The 21,157-nt window shown below is 42.6% G+C and overlaps 1 protein-coding gene across 8 annotated transcripts; it reads right to left on the minus strand.

The window, feature by feature from the left end:
- Positions 1-373: 373 nt before the first annotated feature.
- Positions 374-21,101, minus strand: Letm2 (leucine zipper and EF-hand containing transmembrane protein 2). Of its 8 annotated transcripts, none has more exons than XM_048330757.1 (11): positions 21,004-21,101; positions 19,471-19,550; positions 17,211-17,661; positions 15,355-15,498; positions 13,030-13,167; positions 12,415-12,615; positions 10,352-10,471; positions 5,813-5,926; positions 2,482-2,574; positions 2,031-2,132; positions 374-1,338 (listed from the first exon to the last, which is right to left on the minus strand). In XM_048330757.1, the coding sequence occupies exons 2-11, from the start codon at positions 19,515-19,517 to the stop codon at positions 1,276-1,278; spliced, it is 1,473 nt and encodes a 490-aa protein (XP_048186714.1). In that variant the 5' UTR covers positions 19,518-19,550; positions 21,004-21,101; the 3' UTR covers positions 374-1,275. The 8 variants fall into 8 exon arrangements, 7 of the variants coding, with proteins under 7 accessions (XP_048186714.1, XP_048186713.1, XP_048186712.1 ...); XM_048330756.1 differs by having other exon boundaries at positions 20,555-21,095; XM_048330755.1 differs by having other exon boundaries at positions 20,544-21,095.
- Positions 21,102-21,157: the final 56 nt, after the last annotated feature.

The following is a 21,157-nucleotide window of genomic DNA, read 5'->3' on the forward strand; positions in this document are numbered from 1 at the left end:
TGGGATTATAAGCAGAAACCAGCATCTTGAAGCATTTTAAGGTGCAAGTGCTGGACATTTCTCCCGTAAGTGATCAGACAGGACAGATTTTTACTTGATATAAATCTCATCTAACTGCTTTTAATTTCATAGCAAGTTTAATGAAATTTAATTTCTTTTTTTTTTTTTTTTTTGGCCAGTCCTGGGCCTTGGACTCAGGGCCTGAGCACTGTCCTTGGCTTCTTCCCGCTCAAGGCTAGCACTCTGCCACCTGAGCCACAGCGCCCCTTCTGGCCGTTTTCCATGTATGTGGTGCTGGGGAATTGAACCGAGAGCTTCATGTATGGGAGGCAAGCACTCTTGCCACTAAGCCATTTCCCAGCCCCATGAAATTTAATTTCGTCATGGACAGGCCAACATAACTTCTTCCCTACCCCAAGGGAAGAAACCTTTTGGTCAGCGGTATGACAGTCTTGGCAAGTTGTTTCCGGTATTGATACTGGAAACAACATACCTGAAGCCTAACATAATACTTACTACTGGATAGCACAGGAGTATATGACTGATTCCGTATGACAGTCTCATTTGTGAAAGACAAACTGACCAAACACACCCAGCACAAATGGGTAAGCCTTAAACCCTTAATTTTGTTTCCTAGCACAATGGTAGCTAATAAAAGCCATATGTGCTAGAATAGTGGCCACCTTCCAGACTCTTGCAGCCTCTGTGGGCACAGGAGGTTGATGTTTGTCTGAACAGCTAAGCAGCAGCCAAGTCATTTTGATTGCCAGTCTGTTTAACTTCCCAATATTTCCTCTAAGCAGGCTTTACTAAGAAGTAGATCCATCTGGTCTCACAGGGTGCTTTGTTTCCAGGGCACTGTTCCTACGGATAACCAGTGTGAAAAAGATGGTCAGATGCTCTGAAAATGAACTTCGGAGTCCGAAGTTTTGACTGGGGATTTCAAGCGATAGGAGGCAGGAGTATCCAAGGTGCCAGGCTGCTTCCATTATGCAACAACAACCTTCTCTCAAAAGAGACACAAACAGGAAGCTGTTCAAAAACAACATGGAGGGGATAGGCTTTACATAAAGTTTAGTGGGATGACACGTTAGTACAGAGAAATTGGGCTTTGAATTAGATTTCTCTAAATGGCCTGAGTTTGTGTCACTGCTGATCCCTGGAATGGTTACAAGCCCACCGAGGAGGAAATGGCTGATCCTCAGAGCAGACACCGCGTTGCAGCTGGAAGTCCTTCGTGGCCACGGTGCCGCTCCCAGGGCCTTCCGCTGGGCCCTAGGCTACTTTGGAATTCGCCTTGCTGGTCTGAGAGATCTTCTTAGATTTGGCCTGCAGGGTCTAGTATAAAACAGGACAATGGTTCACAAGATGTGTTAAGTTCTTTTGAGAATCCGCTTTTTGTTTACTTGGTGAAAATACTGACTGCAAAGTTACATCTGTTTATAATCTACACTGGTAATAAAAATGAGGAAGACACGCAAACAGGGCCCCCCGTGCCTTTAGGTCATTTTCTAGATGCTTAGCCCCGCTTGTTCACACAGCAACTTTGGACCTTCCAAGCCACACAGTTCAATTCTTTCATCAATTCTCTGCTGTTGATTTTTGTCATGCTGTCTGCCTTGCCCCAAATCCCTTCACCCAAATTGGAAAAATGGACACACAAGTAATTTATATGCATTTCTGCTAATATTTTCATTGCTTTCCTGTATTTCCTGACACCAGAAGCCTTTGTTAAGAAAAAAATAACATTCCAGTTGGCACATAAAAAATAAGGATCTGCCTATACTGTAACTTAGCTTTTAGACTTAACATGTTTAAGTCTGGTTCACCATTTTGTTATTTATGAAATTCGTTTTCTTTTTTTTGCTTTGGGGTAACTATGGTAAAATAACAGTAGTTATGAGATGACGAGCACTGAGCCTCCCTACAGCTTCCGGTTTGGATGACAGGAACTGTGCAGTAGTCAGAATTCTAGTCTCCCTGCCCTTACAGATAACTGGAGGGAAGGGAGTTCCTCTTTGAATACTTACAGTCTCTTTCGAAGTAGTGATGGATCCTTTGGGTAAAGAAGTAGGTGCTGATGGTTTTATGGGTGTCGACGGTACTGAGGGTAGTTGTACAAATTCTTCACCCTTAAACATCAGAACTGAGGGTTGGGTTACTGATTAAAACAAAATGTATACTAGGTCTGCTACCATGACTACAAGGAATTTGTAACAAGTGATTCATACACTAGCACAGGATTCGAGAGGCGAAATCTGAAATAACTACATAACATCAAGTGGTGTGTGTGTGTGTGTGTGTGTGTGTGTGTGTGTGTGTGTGTGTGTGTGTGTGTGTGTGTGATGGAACTACATGCCCAGCCCAAAATACTAAACTTCCTTAGAAGCAAGCAGTATAATAGGCCTTAACGAATGATATTAAAGTGGTTTCATGAAGGGAATTAAAAGAAAAAAATGTTATTCACGTAGGTCCTCTAACCTTAGTTCCTTTCAGCTGAGGCGCACAATCTACCACGTTCTCTTTAGATTCAGGAGAGGTAGGTGATTTCACAGAAACATTTGTCTTTGGAGCCTAGGAAGATGAATATTTTACATAGTATAAGACCTCTGCTGCTCTTCCAGAAATTCTGTCTTTTATAGTATTGAGTACTTTCTAGCATAATTTGCCTTCCACTAAATCCCTGACTTCCTCCTCCAACCACACCCCTTATGTGCAACATGAGAAATATGTCCCTGAAATAACAAGTTACTATTCTATTTCCCTTTGAGTTTTGAGCACTATATCAAAGTTACACTCTTAAATCTTCAGTCATTAGCAAGCCACAAACTTGCCAGTTCTGGTCATATTCTCTAATTGAAAAAAAAATGAATTTTTAGTTACTCATCCTTGATATAACTTAGCCAAAATTCTACAGTTTTTTTTTTTTTTGTATCATAAATATTAAATTTTCCTGACAAAAATGTAGGTCATCTTTTAATATTCACTTCAAATGTTTGGAAGAAGCTGGGCATCCGTGGCTCACGCCTGTCACCCTCGTTACTCAGGAGGCTGAGATCTGATGTCCGCCAATCAAAGCCAGGTGGAGCAGGAAAGGCTGTGAGACTTACTTCCAATAAACTACCAAAAAAGAGTGGAGCTGTGGCTCAAGTGGTAATGCATCAGCCGTAACCAAAAAGAAGCTTAGGGGACAGCGTGCAGGTCAAGGCCCAGGATGGGCACAAAAAGCTTAAAAGAAGCTCCTGAGAAGCTGAGTGCTGATGTGTGTGAGCCCCTGGGTATCACAAGGAAAATGGGGAGGGCTATTATAATAACAGGTTAAATTAGGGGACTGGATAGCTAGCTAACCTAGCTTTAAGAATCACACTAGGGCTGGGGATATGGCCTAGTGGCAAGAGTGCTTGTCTCGTATACATGAGGCCCTGGGTTCAATTCCCCAGCACCACATATATAGAAAATGGCCAGAAGTGGCGCTGTGGCTCAAGTGGCAGAGTGCTAGCCTTGAGCGGGAAGAAGCCAGGGACAGTGCTCAGGCCCTGAGTTCACGACCTAGGACTGGCCAAAAGAAAAAGAAAAAAGAATCACACTAGATTAAAAAAAAAATTCTAACCAGGTGGCTGACATCTATAGCTAGTCAGGAGGCCGAAATCAGGATCTCAGGCAGACAGACAAATCCTAGAGACTTGTCCCCACATTACAAAAACTAGAGATATGGCTCAGGTGGTAGAGCACCATTCATGAATGAAAAAAGCTGAGTGAGAACTTGAGTCCCTGAGTTCAAGTTCCAGCATTGGCACAAAAAAAACAATTTATGCTCTATGGAAATAGCAAGTACTTTGAAGGAAAAAGAAGCTATGTAAATCCCAAATTATGTTTTAATTCTATGTTTCTCAGTTCTTTCCAAAGCCAGAAAGCAACATAAACCCTTCCTGTCCATCAAGAGTAATTCTGAGAAACAAGACTCAGCTTGACCTAGCACTCCTCCAGACTACCTTGTTCTTGAGATCAGGTTAACAGTAATGATTAACTTTGGTCTGTCCTAAGGGGGCCCAGAAGTTAAATCAAAAACTGACTAGCCCACCTTAGTCTGTACTACAAAATTGTTTCTAGTTTTCCTAGAACCCATTGTGGACAAACCCAAAACCAGATTATCCTCTGGAAATGAAAGAAAGTAAACTGGTGTTTCCTGAAGTAGATTTTTCATTTTGGTTTTCAAATAGTTATCTTTGATTTGTGCTAGGAAGGGTCAACAGTGTATCTTTTCTTTTTTTTGTCAATCGTGGGGCTTGAACTCTGGGCCTGAGTGCCTCGAGGCTAATGCTCTACCGCTTTTAGCCACAGTTCTACTTCTGATTTTCTGGTAGTTAATTGGAGATGAGTCTCACAGATTTCCTGCCCTGGCTGGCTTTGAAACATGATCCTCAGTTCGCAGCCTCCAGAGTTTACAGTTAACATCCTCTTGAATTACAGGTGTCAGCCATCAGCACCTGACTCCTCAATAGCATATTTTAAGATCAAAAGTATCAGCCCTAGGGGCTGGGAATATGGCCTAGTAGCAAGAGTGCTTGTCTCTATACATGAAGCCCTGGGTTCAATTCCTCAGCACCACATATATAGAAAGCAGCCAGAAGTGGCGCTGTGGCTCAAATGGCAGAGTGCTAGCCTTGAGCAAAAAAGAAGCCAGGGACAGTGCTCAGGCCCTGAGTCCAAGGCCCAGGACTGGCAAAAAAAAAAAGTATCAGTCCTGGCTGGGACTTATTATATGTGTAATATATTTTATAATATATGTATAATATACACATTATATATGAAGATATCATATTATATATTCTATAATATATAATCAGTCCTCACGTAGATGAAGTTACTAATTAAACCACATGTGCAGCAGTTTTGCACTCATGAAAACTGAGTCATACTTGAAACCACTAACTAAAGAAGTCATTGGCCCAGAGCAAGACGCTCCAGTGCTTAGGCCTATCCTGGGCTGCTTCTTCAGTGCTAGGCAAATAACAAAAGAAAGTTGAAGGAAGACAAGATGTTAAATTTAGGTTAGCCATTTAAAAAAAGGTATGGACACATAGTTTAAAAAAAACCACTTCAGGGCTGGGGATATGGCCTAGTGGCAAGAGCACATGCCTCGTATACTTGAAGCCCTGGGTTCGATTCCCCAGCACCACATATACAGAAAATGGCCAGAAGTAGCGCTGTGACTCAAGTGGCAGAGTAAAAAGAGCAAAAAGAAGCCAGCGGACAGTGCTCAGGCCCTGAGTCCAAGGCCCAGGACTGGCAAAAAAAAAACAAAACAAACCACTTCAGTTTAAAAGGAAAGGAAGAACAGTAAGAAGTGAAAAAAAATCAGCAAGTGAAGACCACAGTTAATGAATATTCCTGTATCCCTTCCTTAAGGGCAGCAGTACCACTATGGCTTGAATATGTCAGGGTGGCTTTGTTGGGAGGGGTGGAAGATGAACCAGGGCTTCACACACGGCCCGCCACCAAGTTACACACACAAAAAATTCTGCATGGCTTTAGGGTACCTTTGGAATTTTTCAAAAAGATATTACATAGTTGGCAAAGTGGTCGGAGAGAATGGTGGAAGGAGTGTAACTGATCAAGATGAATTATACACATAAATGGACATGTTAATTTGGAATTCCTTTGTACAACTATTTGAAATTTTTAAAAAAAGTTAAAGCCACTGGTTCCAAGTTCCAAAAGAAATGCTTTCCTTGATTGCAAGAGGAGACAAGTGCTAATGGAAAGGCTTCAGTGATGTAGCCCCAGATTTTCTTCCAGCCCTGTTGCTCACCTTTATGCTTGGTGGAATCTCAATTGGCTTTGGTTTCACGTCTATCAGGTAGAAGGTACGTGACAGGAGCAAAAGAGAAGGAGGGACATTTTCCTTTAGGTGGAGGTCCAGCCACTGGAGATGGAAGGAAATAAAACATGATCATCTACTGTCTTTTGTGACAGCTTCCTCTACCACATGCTGATAACTTCTGGCAGAACAAGAAAAATACCACTTGCCTCCTAGCTGTCAGCCCAGCTACTCATGAGGCTGAGAATCAGTTTGAAACCAGCCTGGGCAGGAATGTCTATGAGACTCTTATCTCTAATTCGCAAAAAGCCAGAAGTGGAGGTATGGCTTAAGCAAAACTGCTAAGGGACAGTGCCCAGGCCCTGAGTTCAAGCCTCAGTATTAGCACAAACAACAGCACAAACCCACTGGGCTCCTGACTTCTGCTGATAACTGTCTCACAATATAAGAGGTTCATTTGCATTAACTTGCATATTCAAGTAAACTGTGGATTGCAACTTTCTTCTCAAACAAAAAGAAGACATAAAAGAATAAATCAGAAACAATGTGTTGAGACATACCAAAAATAAAAATCAATTTTATTAACTAAACAAATCAAAATTAGGATGAGAAAGATGGTGGTTAGTTAGAAATAAGAGTCTCACAGACTCCCACACAGGCTGGCTTTCAACCACAATCCTCAGATCTCAGACTCCTGAATAGCTAGGATTAAGGAGTGTTACCCAGCAACAAAATCTTCACTTTTTAAAAAATGATACTGGAGTTAGAACTCGGGACCTCATGCTTACTATGTAGGTACGCTACCAACTGAGCCATATCACCAGCTCCTGGCCAGACTTAAAAAATATTTTTAGATCGTACCTGACCAAAAGACAATTAAAAAAGTAAATAATATGGTTAATAAAAATAAGTGCCGGGCTGGGGATATGGCCTAGTGGCAAGAATGCTTGCCTCCTATACATGAGGTCCTGGGTTCAATTCCCCAGCACCACATATACAGAAAATGGCCAGAGGGGGCGCTGTGGCTCAAGTGGCAGAGTTCTAGCCTTGAGCAAAAAGAAGCCAGGGACAGTGCTCAGGCCCTCAGTCCAAGCCCCAGGACTGGCCAAAAAAAAAAAAAACAAAAACAAAAATAAGTGCCTTCTATCCCTATTTCTAGCCATCCTTTCCCTAGGAAGCAGCCATTGACACCAGTTCCTTATACAATTTTTCAGGGTTATCTTATGCATATACAAAAAAAATTATGAGCTGGGAGCTGGGTGCTGACAGTTGTAATGCTAGCTACTCAGGAGAATCTAGCTTCAAAGCCAGCCTGGGCAGGAAAGTCCATGAGACTCTTATCTTCAATTAATCACCAAAAAGGTCAGAAGTGAAGCTGTGGCTCAAGTGGTAGAGCATTAGACTAAATCAAGGTCTTGCCAAATCTAGCTTGTCTTTCTTGTCTAACTTCCTGAGAAGGTGGAAACCACAGCCATGAGCCACCATACCCATAAATGTGTGTGGTATGTGTAAATCTACCCAAAGGGTGACATATATGAGCTGTTTGTTGTTTGCCTTTTTTTTTCCTACTGAAATATCTTGAAGACTGATTTATATCAATAGATAGTGGTGCCCCTTTTAAACATCTGTTCTATCATATAAAACTGCCATAATTTGATGCTTTTCCTATTAATAAACTTTAGTCTCCAGTATCATTGCTCTAAGTAGTGATGCAATAATACTTTTATGTCATTTTGCACATGTGCAAGAATATAGAATAAATTCTTAAAATTAAAATTGCTAAGTCAAAGAGTGTATGTATTTTTCAAGTTTAAAAGATAATACCAGGGCTGGGAATATGGCCTAGTGACAAGAGTGCTTGCCTAGTATACATGAAGCCCTGGGTTCGATTCTCCAGCACCACATATATAGAAAGTGGCCAGAAGTGGCGCTGTGGCTCAGGTGGCAGAGTGCTAGCCTTGAGCAAAAAGAAGCCAGGGACAGTGCTCAGGCCCTGAGTCCAAGGCCCAGGACTGGCAAAAAAAAAGAAAAAGATAATACCAAGCCAGGCACCAGTGGCTCATGTCTGTAAACCTAGCTACTCAGAAGGCTGAGTGATAGGACCCTGGTTCAAAGCCAGTCTGGGCAGGAAAGTCCATGAGACTCTTATCTTCAATTAACCACCAGAAAACCGAAGTGGCACTGTGGCTTAAAGTGGCAGAGGGCTAAAAAGCTTGAGCTAAAAAGCTCAGGAATAGTGCCCAGGCCCAGAACTGGCACAAAACCAAAACAGATAATACCAATTACTATTCATTGAGGACAAGCAATGCATGAGTGCCCTTTCTACCCAAGCTCTTAACACCAAGGATCAGACTTCAATACTCTGAGCCTTGCCAATATCATAGGTGAATGCGGTATGTCTTGGTTCTAATTTATCTTATGAATATGGTTAAAATATTTTATATGAGGGCTGGGGATGTGGCCTAGTGGCAAGAGTGCTTGCCTTGTACACATGAGGCCCTGGGTTCGATTCCCCAGCACCACATATACAGAAAACGGCCAGAAGTGGCACTGTGGCTCAAGTGGCAGAGTGCTAGCCTTGAGCAAAAAGAAGCCAGGGACAGTGCTCAGGCCCTGAGTTCAAGGCCCAGGACTGGCCAAAAATAAATAAATAAATAAAAATTTAAAAAAATTAAAAAAATATTTTATATGAGTGCCATTTTATGTCTGTACAAATATTTAGTTGCCAAGTATAGTTGGTAAGAGAAAATAGCTAAAATCTAATATGGGTTTAAAGTCATAGCACTAGCTCCTATTGTAAAATATCTACATTTTAAATTACTTAATTATAAAAATGAGAATTATAAGCTGGGAACATATCTCAAGTAGAAGGGTTCTTGGCTAGCATGTGGTACTAATACTGCCAAAAAATAATAAATAAGGGATGAGAAAGGGGAAGGGAGGGGCAAGGACAGAAAGAGAAAGAGGAGAGGCAAACAGAATAGGAGAAAATTCCTTTGTGTTTAAGCAGAAATGCTTTTAGTTAAAATACAAATACATTATCTGAGGGGCACTGTTAAACATCTACAAGCAGAGCAAGCACTTCAAATTGGTTAGGGGCACTAAGCGGAAAAGCAGCTCCAGGCACGGTCTAGATTTTTCAACAGACCAACATCAATGGCAGGCCTCAGAATTTCTGCCAAATCCCTTACTGCACCTGGAGTAGGCAAATTCTAAAGTCGCCCATGATCCGGTCTCTGGCATATCCACACCTCCAAGCTACTCATTCAAACACTATTGTAGGTGATTTATGGAAGGATTTTGCAGAAATAATTAAGAACCTATGGCAGCTGACATTAAAAGAAGGGTATCATCCAAGTGGGCCTTATATAATCACAGGAGACCTTTAAATTTGGAGCTAGTTAGGGGTCCAAGATGGAAAGTTCAAGATTTGAAACACAAGAGCATTGTGAATGTGAGAAGTCCATTACTGGCTTTGCAGATGGAAGAGAGGCCAAAAGGCAGAAAATACAGGTGGCCTCTTAATGCTGAAAGTAGCTAGAGGCTGGCAGCCAGCAAGGAAGCAAGGATAAAGTCCCTGTTCCTACAGCTGCAAGGAACTAGGTCAGCCAACAAAACAAATTATTTGGAAGTAGATTCTTTGCTATGGCCTGTAGTAAGAAACACATGCCTACAACACGGAAGTGAGAACTAAAAAGCATTGGTTTGGTTTGGTTTGTTTGGTGCCAGTATTGGGGCTTGAACCTAGGCACACTCCTTTAGCTTTTTTGCTGAAGGCTGGCACCCAACCTCTTGAGCCACAGATCTATTTCCAGCTTTTTGCTGCTTAGCTGGAGATAGGAGTTTCATGGACTTTCCCGTCTGGTCTGGCTTTGACCCATGATGCTGAAACCTCAGCCTCCTGAGCAGCTAGGATTTCAGGCATAAGCCAGCAAGCAGTGCCTGATAATAGGCATTGTTTTAAGCCATTAAAATTTGTGATATTTTGTAATACTGCTATAGAAGAACTAGTGTCCTGTTCCAAAATACCAAATAAATTTAGCTTCAGTGCCCCTACTGCTCAATGAAATAAGGCAAATTAGGTGAGATGATTCTTTATTTGGATCTTAAATATCTTCACAAGCCCCATGTCATTCTGAAGGCCTGGTCCCTAGACTTGGTGCTGTTGGAGATGGTGCAAACTTAGAAGATGGGGCCTAGTGAGAGGAAGGTCGGCCACTGGAAAATGCTCTTAAAAGGAATATTGTGGCTCTTTTTTCCCTTCTTCCTAACCACAAAGGGATGAACAGACCACCGATACCACATCTCTGTATGATGTACTATGCCATCTCAAGTCCAAAGCAAGAGGGTTAAGTGACCATCAACTGAAAGCTCTGGAACTGTAAGCCAAAATAAATCTTCAAGTTGAGTATCTCAAGTATTTTGTCACAGTAACAGAAATCTAACAAACTTGTAGAGATCTCAGAATGAGGTCTGCAAATTGTACGGGAGAGAGACCCAGCGAAGAAGGCCAGGGGTGCTGTTGCTTGCCTCTGTGAACTGCTGTCGTAGTTGTTCCTCAGTAAGACCCAGGGATCTCATCCCTCGGGCCCTACAGGCAGATTGTAGTTCTGACACACTCAAATCCTTCACTCCTTCTTTGGCAATCATCTGCAAGAAGTATAAGAAGAGTTGAATCGTTCGATTCAATTTTACATATTCCCTATATTCCAGAAAAATACACAGAAACATAGAATTGATGTTTTGACTTTGTCCTCTGCACTGATTTCTGCAAAGGCCAAGACCCAAATGTAACAAAGTGACTAGGAATAGGAAGGCAGCAGCTGAGATGCAGGGAATACTTGTAACAGATGTGAATAGAGAAATTCGTGTCATTTCTCCCCAAAAGTTTACACCAAGTATTTCCCTTCTCAGTTTATGTTTTGCCTGCTTGTGGCGTTCATTTCTTCTCATAGCCTTTTTTTAATTCAGCAGAAATATTCAGAAGAAATATTTCATTTGAAAAGTTTTTAAGACATCACTTGTTGCATGCCCCAGTGCTCTTCGCCAAGCCCACCTCACCTGCTGCCTCTACCCCAGAAATGCCCTTACTGCTCTAGTCCCCCAAACCCCCTCAATAAACAACCCTAAGTTCCACTTAGTGTGATCCAAATCTATAGTACTTCTAGGGCCAGTAATGTTGATTCCAAAGTTGTGAAAGCAACATCTTAAATCTAAATGAAGTCACTGGGTCATGTTTTCTCAGTTCTCTAAGGTAGCATGCTTTATAGGACTGATTTAGATTCAGGAAACATTTTTAGTTGTTGTTGTTGTATGTATGTGTGCTGGTACTAAGGATTGAACTGAGGGCCTTAAGCTCTCATTTGACATTCTTGCTTATGGCTGGTCCCCTACCACTTGACCCACACTTCCAGTCCAGCATTCTGCTGGTTAATCAGAGATGTCCTCTAGAGGTTTTCTGCTTGGGCTGGCTTTGAACCAAGATCTTCCAGGGCTTGGAATCCTAGATAGCTAAGATTACAGGAACAAGCTACCAATACCCAACATTTTGTTTTGCTTGTGGTTCTGGAGATTGAAGTCTAGGTCTTACATTTGTTGGCAGGCACTCTACGACCTGATCTATGTCCCTAGACCTTTTTTTTTTTTTTTTTGCCAGTCCTGGGCCTTGGACTCAGGGCTTGAGCACTGTCCCTGGCTTCTTTTTGCTCAAGGCTAGCACTCTGCCACTTGAGTCACAGCGCCACTTCTGGCCATTTTCTATATATGGGATACTGGGGAATCGAACCCAGGGCTTCACGTATACGAGGCGAGCACGCTTGCCACTAGGCCACATCCCCAGCCCCCCTAGACCTTTTTTTTACTTACATAGTTTTGGAACAGAATCTCACATTCATGTCTGCGCTTGTCTACACCACCATTCTCCTGTTGACATTACCCATGTAGCTGAGAAGACAGGCATACGCCACCAAGCCTAGCTACTGGATGGGTTCTTGCTTTTTGCAGGGTCTGGCCTTGAACCACAAACCATGATCCTCATGATCTTAACCTTCTGAATAGCTGGGATTATATGTGTGAGCCTTCATGCTCAGCTATTTCCAGTTTTGAAAGAAACCTAATTAGCAGTTATAGTCCAAATGGTGCTTTCTGTAAGATGTCTAGGCTTGCTTTTCCTTCCAGCATTATGTGTTACCACCTCCATCCTCCCCAGTCCAATTTGGCCACCAGAATATTTACTTTGGCACTACCCCCTTAAGTGGGGACCAGAGGTGTGGGGATGTAGCCTTGCCAGGGATCTACTGAGCTGCTATTTCCTTCCCGGCATGTCCTAATTGCTTTAGATTAGTCCCAGCTAAGACATCAAATAAAGACTGCTTACAATGGCCTTCTCAAGGAAGTACATCAAACAGTTTCTAAAAATGAGTAATCAAGGTTCAAGCAAGTTGTCATGGTAATACTTGTTTAAACCACTTATTTTGTCAGAACCAGTCCATGACCAGACCCAATAGAAAGTGCTGTGTGTGCTTCATCACAATGTTACCTGAAGATGCTTCCCAGTGCCTTGAAATCCCCTACAGCTATGGCTAAGCTCTTACTTCATCATCTGCTTTTATAGACTTCAGTGTCATCAAGAGCTGAAAGCGGAGCAAATTGTTGGTTCCAAAGGACTGCAATTCTAGCAGTTTGCAAAGGGCAACCAGCTGAGGACGCTCTAAATGCTCCAGGGCGAGCTGATCCTCAAAGAGTTTGGAAAATCGAACTATCTCCTTTGTGCTGGGCTTGTGGCCTGTCTGGACCTGGGCAATGGGACAAAGAAGTTAATTAAAATGTGTTTCCTACCGAAGGTAAACATTCCAGTAGACTATTTGAAAGACTCATCAAAGCAGTTATGAACTCTACTTACTGTCTGGGAATGATCTTGTGGTTCAAAGAAGAGTAAAGAAATTTGTCTGAAGTCAAACTAAATCATCTGAAAAATCAGGAGTAGTACAAAAGTTTGACTAATTCTACCAGTCTTTCCAACAAGTTATCATTCTCAACACAATGATTACTTTGGGCTTTTCTGCAAATTGCTGTAAATATTTACAATGTCATATATTTATAACTTAGATCTTTGCAACTGCAAAGATTGTAAGCAGTTTGGAAGATCAATGATAACATGACTTTTTTTTGTAACTCCAGCCCAGAAGTATGACTGAAAAGACTGATACCTGTTTCACGTAGGATGAGAACTGTGTTGAGGCATCTCCCAATTTGGCCTTGTTCCTCTTTGCCATTTCTGTAATTGTTTCTTGAAGGAACTTTGCTAGCTCCAACTTTGCAGCCATTTTCTTCTTCTGTCTTTCTTCCTTAATAGTAGAAGAGGAAAAAGTTAATTCTTCATGTCTTGGTAAAGATGGAAGAAAAAACTATTCCCTTGCTATTATTTATCCTTCAGCATTGTACTAATGTGCAGGTCTAATTGAATAGGTTTGGTGAGAGCCACAGCAAAGATAAAGTAACGTCTACTTGAAACGTGTCTCCCTGAGCTTACATTTATTTCTCATGAATACAACAATCATAGCATTTGACAGACCCAAAATGGAAGGCTTTGTCATTATGCAGAATGAGATGATATTAACCTCAAACTATCAAGTAGCATGGTGGCTGCTACTTGAGTAAATACCTGGTTTGAGTAGTCCCAGATTCTGCTCAACAAATAAGAAAACTAGAAAATTAACTCTATTCTAAAATAGTATAGAGTTTAAATAGAAAACAGACATAACCATAATTTGTTCATAAGTGCTATAATAAATTTGAAAAAAATTCACTATTCAGAAGAGAGTTAACTAGATGTCCTATAGACATTACACTGAATCATACTTTATTAGTCCTTATTCATCATCAGAAATGCATTGCAGCTGGGCACATATTTGTAATCCTAGCTACTTAGGAGGCTAAGATCTGAAGATCCAGGTTCAAAGCCAGCCTCAATAGACAAACCTGTGACACTCTTATCTCCAATTAAACATTAAGAACCTGGAGGTAGAGCTGTGGCTCAAGTGTTTGAGTGCTAGCCTTGAGCAAAAAAGCTAAGGAACAGAAACTAGGCCCTGCATTCAATTCCCAGAAGTGTAGCATGCAAGCATACATGTAAGCATGCATGTGCGTGCACTAAAAAGAAAGAAAGTCATCTTGAAAAGGCCACACATGTGGCTTAGTGGTAGAGTGCTTGCCTAGCATGCATGAAGCCCTTGGTTCGATTCCTCAACATCACATATACAGAAAAAACTGGAAGTGGCGCTGTGACTCAAGTGGTTGAGAGCTACCTTTGAGCAAAAGGAAGCCAGGGACAGTGCTTAGGCCCTGAGTTCAAGTCTCAGGACTGGCAAACACAACAACAACAACAACAAAAAACCCCAAAACTATAATCGTCTAGAAAATGCAAATCTAGACACATCGAAAAAACCAGTGGTTACAATGAGCTGGAGGAACAGAGTAGGGACAAGCAAGAAGAGAAGGGGATTTTAGTACAGTATAACTATTCTATACAATACTGTGAGAGTAGATACAAGACATCAGTACAAAATGCAGTGAAGAGTGAAGTCATATGGCAAGTCTGAGCTTTAACTAATCCTGATGTATCAATATGGGCCCTTTAGTTGTGTCAGATGCACTTCACTGATGCTGGAAGTGAGAGGGGGGAGTAGTACATTACTGCCTGCCTGTAAACTACTTTTTCCTGTAAATTTCTTTACTCTATTTTGTGGTTAAAAGCAGGGTAATCTATCTGAAAAATAAATCATGAAAAATAAAAATAAAGCCCCTTCTTTGTGTGTGTGTGTGTGTGTGTCAGTCCTGGGGCTTGAGAACTCTGGGCATGGGTGATGTCCCTAAGCTTTTTTGCTAAAGGCTAGCACTCTACACTTGAACCACACAGCTCTATTTCTGACTTCTTGGTGGTTAACAGGTGATGTGAGTCTTAAAGACTTTCCTGCCTAGGCTGGCTTTGTACTTTGATCCTCAGATATTAGCCTACTGAGTAGCTAGGATTACAGGCATAAGCCACTCATATTCGGAAAAGTCTTTTTCTTTTTCTTTTTTATGTCAGTTATGGGCTTGAGCACTGTCCCTGAGCTTTTGTGCTCAAGGATAGTGCTCTACCAACCACTTTGAGTCACAGCTCTACTTCTGGGGTTTTGGTGGTTAATTACAAATAAGAGTCACTCAGAGTTTTCCACCTGGACTGGCTTTGAACCACAATCTGCAGATCTCAGACCCCTGAGTAGCTAGGATTATAGGCATGAGCCACCAGCACTTTACCTTAATTATTTTTAAGTAAAAAAAAAAAAACACCTTAGGGGGACTTAGTGGTAAAGTGCTTGCCTAGCAGGCATGAAGTGCTGGGTTCAATTCCTCAATACCACAGAAACAGAAAAAAACCAGAAGTGGAGCTGTGGCTCAAGTGGTAAAGTGCTAGCCTTGAGCAAAAAGAAGCCAGGGACAGTGCTCAGACCCTAAATCCAAGCCTCAGGAATGACAAAAAAAAAAATTACCTTTTTGGATTCACTTTCAAAAGTTGATGGCAACATATTTGGGAAGAGTTTCACAAACACTGGTATCAGCAACTCCATGAAGGGCACAATTATGAACACCATAAATGGAACCAAGCGGAAGACGTCAGCACAAGTTCTCAACAGCTAGAGGAATGAGAAATACCCCATTAGTTTACAGCATACCCAAAACAAACTAAGCCAAATAATGTCTCCTTGGTCTTTACAGTCTTAACGAGAGAGAGAGAGGTTTTGTGCTACTCGTTGTAATATTTATGATATCTCCAGGAAAATCTACAACAGCCAAACATATTATTGACATTTCTTAAGGATGATATTTTAATAACATTAATTAAAATTTTATTGGAGGGCTGGGAATGTGGCTTAGTGGTACAGTGCTTGCCTAGCATGCATGACGCCCTGGTTTGGATTCCTCAGTACCACATAAACAGAAAAAGCCAGAAGTGGTGCTATGGCTCAAGTGGTAGAGTGCTAGCCTTGAACAAAAAGAAGCCAGGGACAGTGCTCAGGCCCGGAGTCCAAGGCCCAGGACTGGCAAGTGTATATATATACACACACAAATATGTATACATACATATATGTGGATATTATTTCTATGTAGATATACATATATGAACACACACATACACACACACATACATACACACACATATATATTATTGGGGTTTTGGCTTTTCTGTTCTGGCACCTGGTCTTCAACTACTACAGGCTTTGCACTTTGTGCACAGCTAATGCTCTACCACTTGAACAATACCTTGAGTCAGGCATTTTGCTGATTAAGTGGAGATGAGAGTCTCACAAACTTTTCTGTCCAGGCTGGCTTAAAATGATCCTCAGATCTTAGTCTCCTGAGTAGCTAGGATTACAGGAGTAAGCCTGTGGCACCTGGCTTAAAATTTACTGTTTTGTTTGATGATGTGATTTTGCTGTGTTGTCCAGACTGGTCTTGAATTCACAGATGAAATTCAGCCTCCCACTTCAGCCTCTCCATGGACTTGTACCACTGCATTGGGCTTTAACATTTGTTTTGAAATATGTATATGCTTAGTATACACTTTTTACTTAACATACACTTCTTTAAAACATACAGCATACATTTACCTTAATACCTCTTAAGTTCTGGGAGAGATTAAAAACACAACTGTAATCATTCTATAGGCAAATATATTTTTAAAAAATTAAGAGCAAGTTTGTTAAAGACAACCTCAGAAGGAAACCCAGGTTACGTGAAGGCTGCAGGTATAGCACAGGGGTAGGGTACTTGCCTGGCATGTGCAAGGCCCGGGGTTCCACCCTCAGCACGGCACGAAAACCAACTCTGGTTCTCACCAGTACTTATAATCCCCACTTTAGTATCTGCAATGGGGACGTGTGTCAGGGACCTAACACATAGCCTTGAACATACCAGGCAAGCTATTTTGGCATTTTTAAGATAATGTTTAAGTTGTGTTTAAACCTTGGCTCTTACCAGGCCTGGTGACTCTAATTCCAACTACTCAGAAAGCTGGGCTTGGGAAAGGTCAAGAGTAGCTCCAGCAAACAGTTAGCAAGACTGCCTGCATCTGAACAGAAAAACCTAGGTATGGTGGAGCTTGCCTGTAACCTGAGCTACAAGGGTCCAAACTTAGGCCAAAACTCCAAGACCCTAAGCCAAAAAAATAACTAAGGCAAAAACTGGTTCCAGGTATGACTTAAATGGCAGAGTGCCAACCCGGCAGGTATGAAGCCCCTAAATTCAAATCCCAGTACTTCAACAAACAAACAAAAAACCTAGTATGGTTCCAAATAATCCACTGTAAATTTCCTATTTTCTTGCTCACATAATGACTCTTGCCTACCCTTCGTCTCTCTCGTCTGGTCAGCACCTGCCCATGCAGCAGTCTCCAAACCATTCTAGCAGCCACTTTGGTGTCAATCCAAAGTAAGTGGAATCCATTGTAATAATATTTAAGTTCATCCACGACTTTCTGTCTGATAGATTGTTTTCTTTCATTAATCTTTGTCTCGGGTCTTTTTGTGGACTGAGGACTTGTCTCTTTTGGCTTTTCCGAGGTTTGCTCCAACTGAGGCTTACTAGGACTCTGGTGCAGCCAACAAGTTGATATGTGTGGCTTTTGGATTAGTCTAGTCCATAAGTGAAGTCCTCCACTGGCTGACTGGTGGGCGTAAGAGTACTTCTTACTTCCGTAGTTCTTCATATAGTTCTTACTTAAGCAATCTGGCAAGTGAAGAAATGCAAGCGATGGAGAATAAGAAGAGCAGGTAGGAAGGACAAAATGGCTAGGGAATCTGGAATAAAAAGCGATATTCTTTCAACACATGGTAATACAAAATAGATATAAAAGTATATATTTTTAGTGCTGGTGGAGCCCAGGGCTCGGGGTCCTGCAAGGCTTCACCGATGTGCTGCAGCTACTCCACTCCCAAATATAACTTCTTAGCCAAGCTTCACTATAGTACATTTAACCACTGAATGTGTTCCATGAAAAATTAATAAGCGAATCCCTAAGTATAATTTGCTGTAAGAAGTTAGAAGTTCTATTGACTTAAATATCTACTAGCAAACACTTTTCTGTTAGAGATTATGTCTGATAGTGTTGTCACCAAATGCTATAATAGAATAGATGGAAGATTCTGTTTTTACCTATTCTACTGATAATCATAATTTTTAAGGAACACTTTAGTGGTCTCTGTGGCGATTAACCAATCACGCAATACTAGTTTGTGTAAGTATTTTCTATGGATTCCTTCAAATAAAAGGAACTTAGAGCAGAAATGCCCTTCCTCCAAAATTTCTCAAAAACATTAGGAATAAGAATTAGAATTGAGGGGCTGGGGATATAGCCTAGTGGCAAGAGTGCCTGCCTCGGATACATGAGGCCCTAGGTTCGATTCCCCAGCACCACATATACAGAAAACGGCCAGAAGCGGCGCTGTGGCTCAAGTGGCAGAGTGCTAGCCTTGAGCGGGAAGAAGCCAGGGACAGTGCTCAGGCCCTGAGTCCAAGGCCCAGGACTGGCCAAAAAAAAAAAAAAAAAAAAGAATTAGAATTGAGGGCTGGGAATATGGACTAGTAGTAGAGTGCTTGCCTCATATACATGAAGCCCTGGGTTCTATTCCTCAGCACCACATATATAGAAAAAGCCAGAAGGGGAGCTGTGGCTCAAGTGGTAGAGTGCTAGCCTTGAGCAAAAAGAAACCAGGAACAGTGCTCAGGTCCTGAGTTCAAGCCCCAGAACTGGCAAAAGAAAAAAAAAAGAATTAGAATTGAGCACTGTGACCCAAAATCTCTATTATATATGCCAATAACCCACCATCTTCAGTTAAACTGGAAAATAAAAATAAGACAAGCTAGGCACCAGTGGCTCATGCCTATAGCTACTCAACTGGCTGAGATCTGAGGATCACAATCACAAAGCTAGTCCTGGCAGGAAAATCTGTAAGATTCTTAAGCAGCAAAAAGCCACAAGTGGAGGTGTGGCTCAAGAGGTACAGCATTGGCCTTGAACGAAAAAGTGATGGGACAGTGCCCAAGCCCTGAGTTCAATCCCTAGTGCTAATACACACACACACACACACACACACACACACACACACACACACAGATCTGAGCAAAGTTACTGTCAAAAAGACTTCTGGCAATGGTTCCAGAAATGATTTTTCCATTCTTTTATTTTTGAAATATGCCACATTTTTTTTAAATTAAAAAAAATACTCTTAATGGCCAAATTAGAAAGTATAGCATGTATCAGGCACATATTAAGTTCTCCATGAATATTCTTCTATGTACATAAATAAGTAGTAACAGGCCTTTATGAAACAAGCATGTATTCTAGGACTGTGGAAGAGCCTTTTATTCCTTTTTATATCTGAAGGCCTTGTGTAATAGTCATCAATTTCAGAGGTATCATTCTAAAACTATGACACCTTCTATCTTACCTGTCCTACACATCTACAAAGTTATTCAGCCTAATTTGTAAAGTTTAAATACATTAAAATGTCAAGAGTTAACATAGTTAAAAATCAGTGACATTGTGTACTAAGCCAATCCTTTCACATATATCCTTTCCATCTATATGAATGAAGTTCATGGCTTACCTTGTCCGGAGAATAGCTAAGACTGAATGGTAATTGTAGAAGGCCATATTAACGAGTCTCAACTAGCCAACACAGGAGACCTAGGCAAAAGAAGTAAAGAAGTCAGTATTTGTAAAAGACATAGCTGGGCATCCATGGTTCATGCCTATTTAATCCTAGATACTCAAGAGGCTGAGATCTGAGGATCACAGTTCAAAGACCATCCAATTAATCACCAAAAAGCTGGAAGTAAAGTTGAAGCTCAAGTGGTAGAGCAAAAAAGCTCAGGGACAGTACTCAAGCCCTGAATTCAAGACCCAGGACCAACACACACACACACACACACACACACACACACACACACACACACACACACCAATTAAAAGGTACCAGGATTTAAGTTCTTAACTGTAGCAGGAGCAGGAAGTTTGCATACTAGAAGTGCAAATCTCCTTCAAGTCCATTCCAACAACTGTAACATTTTCCTAGCTCTGAGCTGGAGATCCCAATACATACAAATGATATGTAAGGTGATGATTCTCATGAAAGTGACCTGGCCTTCACATTTTAATTTCTGATCAAAGATCTGAAATATCTAATAACCTGCAGAGGGGAGGGAGGCGCATTTAAGAAGGTGAGAAAGGCATCCTTATTTTTAGCCTAAAAAAAAAACATAAGTATCTGAATTGGTTTCCACTTAACTTTTTCTGTATTTGGGCAAACTACTCCAGTCCTAAAGTCTGAGCTAAGAACACTTACGCATCAGTGAGGTTAAACCCGGTACCTGCAAATCCCTTCGGTGCAGGTAAAAACGCGTTTCCGCGTTAGTGATTTTCCAGCGCCCACACTGAGCTTGGTCCCTCCTCTGCTCCAAATCCTCTCCACCCAGTGGTGTTTTTGCTAGGATCGCGGGACGCAGGGTCTCCCCAGGTTGGAAGCCCTCCAGCCCCGCACTAACATTCGGATGAGGGGACTGCAGCACCTCTGCAGCGGCCCACGGCGGAGGGCACCGGCTGGAGGAGAGCCAGACCTGCCCGGGCGGTTCCCGGGCTCCCCGGCGGGCACCCCGCCCTCCCGGGGCAGCACCCCCTCACCTGGGGTTCACCTGCGCGACTGGCGCGTCGCCGCGCAAGGCGAGACGCGAGCTCCGCCTCCTCAGCCCGCGGCTGCGGGGAGTGGGGTGCGGGTGGGCTGGGCTTGAGGTGGGGTCGCGGGAATGCTCTCTGTGGGGAGGTGCGGGGCTGGGGTAGGCCCGGGCAGGAGGGCCCTGGAGGGTGATCCTGGTTGTGGGAATCAAGACGGGAGAAGCAGGGCGCATGGCACAGGGTGGAAATCCGGCGGCGACGTGTGGGAGAGGGGCGTGCGGAGGCTGAGCTCCGGGGCTGGAGGCCGGGCAGGGACGGAGGCGAGGCGGAGGAGAGCAAGGTGGGAGCAGGGCGCCGGCGGGAGCCGGAGGGCGCAGAGAAAGCGGGCTCCGGGAGGAGCGATGTGAGCGCCGTCCGCCAGGAAGCAGTACCGGGACCCCCCTCTACCTCCTCCGGGGACTGCCCCTACCTCCGCGGCCCGCTCCCCGGAACGGCCGCCCCGGTCCTCCCGGTTCTTTCCCACTTCCTCCCGCCCGCCAGCTAGAAAGGCCCCAGGACCGAGTCTCTATGGCTGCCCCTCGGCCCTCGGCCCGTGACGTCACTGAGTGACGACACCGCCGTCC

This window comes from Perognathus longimembris, chromosome 21 (assembly GCF_023159225.1).
Source record: "Perognathus longimembris pacificus isolate PPM17 chromosome 21, ASM2315922v1, whole genome shotgun sequence".
Lineage (NCBI taxonomy): Eukaryota > Metazoa > Chordata > Mammalia > Rodentia > Heteromyidae > Perognathus > Perognathus longimembris.